The sequence below is a fragment of the Trichinella spiralis genome (assembly GCF_000181795.1).
Source record: "Trichinella spiralis strain ISS 195 chromosome Unknown Scfld4, whole genome shotgun sequence".
Taxonomy (NCBI): Eukaryota; Metazoa; Nematoda; class Enoplea; order Trichinellida; family Trichinellidae; genus Trichinella; species Trichinella spiralis.
The window spans coordinates 8,880,177-8,884,002 of NW_003526943.1; the positions used below are offsets into that span (position 1 = coordinate 8,880,177).

At 39.9% G+C, this 3,826-nt stretch overlaps 3 protein-coding genes across 3 annotated transcripts; 2 read left to right on the forward strand and 1 right to left on the reverse strand.

The window, feature by feature from the left end:
• Positions 1-270: 270 nt before the first annotated feature.
• Tsp_02169 (hypothetical protein) lies at positions 271-955 on the forward strand. The gene is made up of 5 exons (XM_003377922.1): positions 271-354; positions 383-496; positions 525-638; positions 667-780; positions 809-955. Exons 1-5 carry the CDS (start codon positions 271-273, stop codon positions 953-955), a joined length of 573 nt encoding a protein of 190 aa, XP_003377970.1.
• A 65-nt stretch (positions 956-1,020) lies between these two features.
• On the forward strand, positions 1,021-2,793 carry Tsp_02168 (conserved hypothetical protein). Its single transcript, XM_003377923.1, has 4 exons — positions 1,021-1,218; positions 2,173-2,330; positions 2,495-2,607; positions 2,681-2,793. The coding sequence occupies exons 1-4, from the start codon at positions 1,021-1,023 to the stop codon at positions 2,791-2,793; spliced, it is 582 nt and encodes a 193-aa protein (XP_003377971.1).
• A 355-nt stretch (positions 2,794-3,148) lies between these two features.
• Positions 3,149-3,639, reverse strand: Tsp_02167 (hypothetical protein). The gene is made up of 2 exons (XM_003377924.1): positions 3,516-3,639; positions 3,149-3,447 (listed from the first exon to the last, which is right to left on the reverse strand). The coding sequence occupies exons 1-2, from the start codon at positions 3,637-3,639 to the stop codon at positions 3,149-3,151; spliced, it is 423 nt and encodes a 140-aa protein (XP_003377972.1).
• Between the last annotated feature and the right edge of the window lie 187 nt (positions 3,640-3,826).

The window sequence follows — 3,826 nt, forward strand, 5'->3', positions numbered from 1 at the left end:
GGCATCACATAGGTCCGTAAAAACAAGGATGCGTATCTTGGCAAATGTGTTCTTCCCGAGTGATGCATGTATATGATACAGAAAGCAAGATGACGGTTGTGCAGACAGAAAGAAGTGTTGGTGCATGGTAGTATTACGCACTGACACTGCTTACTCATCGGCAAATACATGGACAGCGATCTAGCCAAAATCTGTTATACTAAGATAGGTGAGGCATAGCATCGACGATGGCTGATCATCTGAGCGAATGAACTACCGGAAGCCGCACGGATGTGCCGATGGCAAGGATTCACCACACATGAAATTTCACTCCTAGAATCACGGCATTGTATAGCTGCTTCAGCTATGATATCAGTACTCTAGCAACAACATTTGATTGCAGTTTGAACTGCCTGGACTACCGGAAGTGCAGTATTGTCCCTCGCAAGGATTCACCACACATGAAAGTGAACTCCTAGAAGCACGGCATTGTATAGCTGCTTCAGCTATGATATTAGTACTCTAGCAACAACATTTGATTGCAGTTTGAACTGCCTGGACTACCGGAAGCGCAGTGTTGTCTCTCGCAAGGATTCACCACACATGAAAGTGAACTCCTAGAAGCACGGCATTGTATAGCTGCTTCAGCTATGATATTAGTACTCTAGCAACAACATTTGATTGCAGTTTGAACTGCCTGGACTACCGGAAGTGCAGTATTGTCCCTCGCAAGGATTCACCACACATGAAAGTGAACTCCTAGAAGCACGGCATTATAAAGCCGCTTCAGCCATGATATTAGTACTCTGGCAACAAAATTTGATTGCAGTTTGAACTGCCTGGACTACCGGAAGCGCAGTGTTGTCCTTCGCAAAGATTCAACACACATGAAATTCAACTCCTAGAAGCACGGCATTATAAAGCCACTTCAGCTATGATATTAGAACTGAAGCAACAACATTTGATTGCAATTTGAACTGCCTGGACTACCTGAAGAGCAGTGATGTCAAAGAGGCGCAGCCGGTCCCCGGAATAGATGAAATGCCGGTTGGTCGGTCTAGTGGTCCTAAGTGGTTCTCTACATTGGACTTCGCATCAGGTTATTGGCAGGCGAAGGTGCGCTCTGAAGACCGCCCGAAGGCACCATTTACCACTTTTATGTCATGCCGTTCGGATTGCTCAACGCTCCTGCGGCTTTTTGATGATATTCATGATTTGCTGAAGGATCTGAACTGGAAAGTGTGTTGTCTGCTTGGATGCAGGTTTACAAGTTAATTGAAATTGGCGGACGGCTTTGCAAACTAGTCGTAGCGTATATATTTATTCGTTATTATTGTGCATGGATTTTTTCGTTCTTTTTGTATTGTATATCGTTTCACCCTGTACATATTGTAATATGGTTCAAATTTGTTTGTTGTTGTAAAATAAAACTTTAAATATTATATATTTTCCTAGTTTTGATAGGCGTTTGACAAATAGCAAAAGGTGGTAGACCCTGAGTATTCATCAAAGACATGCCGCTTCACACTTTGATTGGTTGTAAATTTTGCGTAGAACTCTGATTGGTTTTGAATTTTATTGGTTTACACGGTGGCTAAATTTCATTAGATGTTGTTGCGATGAATTTCACTCGCTGTTGGGAATCTCAATTTTACTGGTTGTCATTTTCATGCATTCTATTTGACAAATTTTGGTTTCTTTTTAATGGTCACTTTTTTATTCTAAGCTTTACTGTTTATCTTCTATATGTATATTAGTAGTAGCTAAATTATACATTTAAAAGCCGACTAGCAATTTAAAATTATAAGTTTATTAACAAATTTGCTTGTGGTTTCATTTTTGTGTATAATTATATTCATGAAACTGCTGATCAGATCTAAGAAATTCGTTTTTGTTAAACTGACTTGGTTTATTGCGTGTATACTATTGAGCATTTTAAAGACCTTGTTTAATGGTTTGCTATCTATTAATTTGTTTCTTAATTTGGTGAAGTGAAATATAATATTATTAGAAAGAGTAGTAGAAAGTAGAAAGTAGTAGAAATTATTCAATGGCAAATACTACAATAGAATGGAAGTCAATATAATACAATGCAATGAAATTCAAAATAATACAAAGACAATATACTATACTATAATAAAAACAAAATACTATACAAAGAATAAGAAAATACTAAATAAAAGTGCAAAAAAGGTGGCCCTTAGAAATTCAACGGCTCCGGAACATCATACGCCACCGCTCTTAAGAACTGCTCCATTGTACGCCTTCCGCCATCATATTCTGCCGTCAGGGCAGTTATGCGCAACTACACATCTTCATATTTGCTGTTTTTTACCCGTAAATGATTGGCGGTAAGGCATCCTGATGCCACTTGCTCTATCAACGTTTCCGTTGATCCCTGCTCATCGATCAGCAAACGGAGCAGTTCGTAAAAGCTGAGGTGGCGTTTTCCTGCTTGCCGGTTCATTCTAAAGTGCCAGCCTTCTAAATGGTTGTTAGTGCGTATTTGTACAAGATACACGTTCCAAAGCGGCATACGATTAGGGGTCATCGATTCCTGTCTAAAATATTCAAATAAGGCTGCTACTGAACCCGTAACATCTCTGCCAAGCAGATCCACGGCTTCAGGTATTTCGTGAAGCGGCAAAAATGCTGTTGCCATCAGCATTTTTATTATTTTTTTTGTTTCCGCTTCATGAAGATACCTCGTCCGCAGTCCAAGATCTGCCACCTTCCGCAGAACTGCTTGGCAGAAATGAAAGTAGCAGCCTTGGACCTGGACCCCCGGAGACGATACCTGCACCGCAGGGATAAGGGCAGTTTCGAAATCGCAAATCACAGTTTGCGGCTGAAGGACAACCCCTAACGCTGCCGCTTTTACTGTTAAAGTATCAAAAATTTCACAATAACAAATTACGTCTTTTCTAACAGTCAAACTATATACAAGAGGAATTAATTTTGATTCTTTAAATACATGAATGGTGAACAGTTGCTGGTACCATTCAGGAACAATTTTAAATGTTCCGTCCATGCACCAGACAGACTGTCCAGCCAATTCCCGTAAATCTTCCTCTGTACAAAATATTAAAACGGAATCATTTACATTATTATACATCAAAAACTGCCGCCCCGACTTTGTTACACGTCAGTGTGCTGGAATTTCCAGCTGCTACCGTGTTGCCGGCAGTGGGGGAATACGTTTAGCCTGGCTTCTGTACATAGCCGATTTCACACTTCTGAATGTTGGAAACTGACCAGCAGTTTCTAAGCTGGTGGATGCATTGCTGCATTCTTCGTTATATATCTGCGGCACAGGCTTCGTTTCCTCCCCTGCGCGGCGTTTAAGAGTGTTCCTCTTCTCCATTTTATACAATATGCAGTCGTCGGCAGTGCACGTTTCTGCATGCGGTGCTGTTCTCAAAACAGTGCTTACTTCGAGGTTGGTGTAAACTGCACTCCTACATCCACCTTTTATCTACATGAGAAATCAGAATGCTGACTGATAAAAATGGAATATTACAATAATAAATTATTACTCACACGACTACAAGTCCACTGTTTTTCATCAAAATTTGTGTGTTTCAGGACGTGAGATCCACCTTCATACACCAAATTATAGTTATTTTGCCTATTTAAAACCAAATGCAAATTATCAGCCATGACAGAAAACAAATCAGAACAGTCAAGCACAGAGACAAGTGATAGAATGGTGAAAAGGAGGTTCGTTACTGATTATATATATATATATAAATCTGCTCCCAGTGTTTGTAAATAAATTTGTTGCCTGTTGAAATTTATCTAGATTTGATGTAAACTTCCGGGTGTGATATCAGAATACTGAATAATC

What these genes read in the sequence shown, in the direction of transcription:
- Tsp_02169 (XM_003377922.1), top strand. Translation starts at nt 271, where the DNA reads ATGTGCCGATGGCAAGGATTCACCACACATGAAATTTCACTCCTAGAA. An exon ending in CTGCTTCAGCTATGATATTA is followed by an intron (nt 639 to 666) that starts GTACTCTAGCAA and finishes ATTTGATTGCAG; the next exon opens with TTTGAACTGCCTGGACTACC. An exon ending in CCGCTTCAGCCATGATATTA is followed by an intron (nt 781 to 808) that starts GTACTCTGGCAA and finishes ATTTGATTGCAG; the next exon opens with TTTGAACTGCCTGGACTACC.
- Tsp_02167 (XM_003377924.1), bottom strand. Translation starts at nt 3,639, where the DNA reads ATGGCTGATAATTTGCATTTGGTTTTAAATAGGCAAAATAACTATAAT. An exon ending in GTGGACTTGTAGTCGTGTGA is followed by an intron (nt 3,448 to 3,515) that starts GTAATAATTTAT and finishes TGTAGATAAAAG; the next exon opens with GTGGATGTAGGAGTGCAGTT.
- Tsp_02168 (XM_003377923.1), top strand. Translation starts at nt 1,021, where the DNA reads ATGCCGGTTGGTCGGTCTAGTGGTCCTAAGTGGTTCTCTACATTGGAC. An exon ending in TGAAGGATCTGAACTGGAAA is followed by an intron (nt 1,219 to 2,172) that starts GTGTGTTGTCTG and finishes AGTGCAAAAAAG; the next exon opens with GTGGCCCTTAGAAATTCAAC. An exon ending in AAGCAGATCCACGGCTTCAG is followed by an intron (nt 2,608 to 2,680) that starts GTATTTCGTGAA and finishes CGCTTCATGAAG; the next exon opens with ATACCTCGTCCGCAGTCCAA.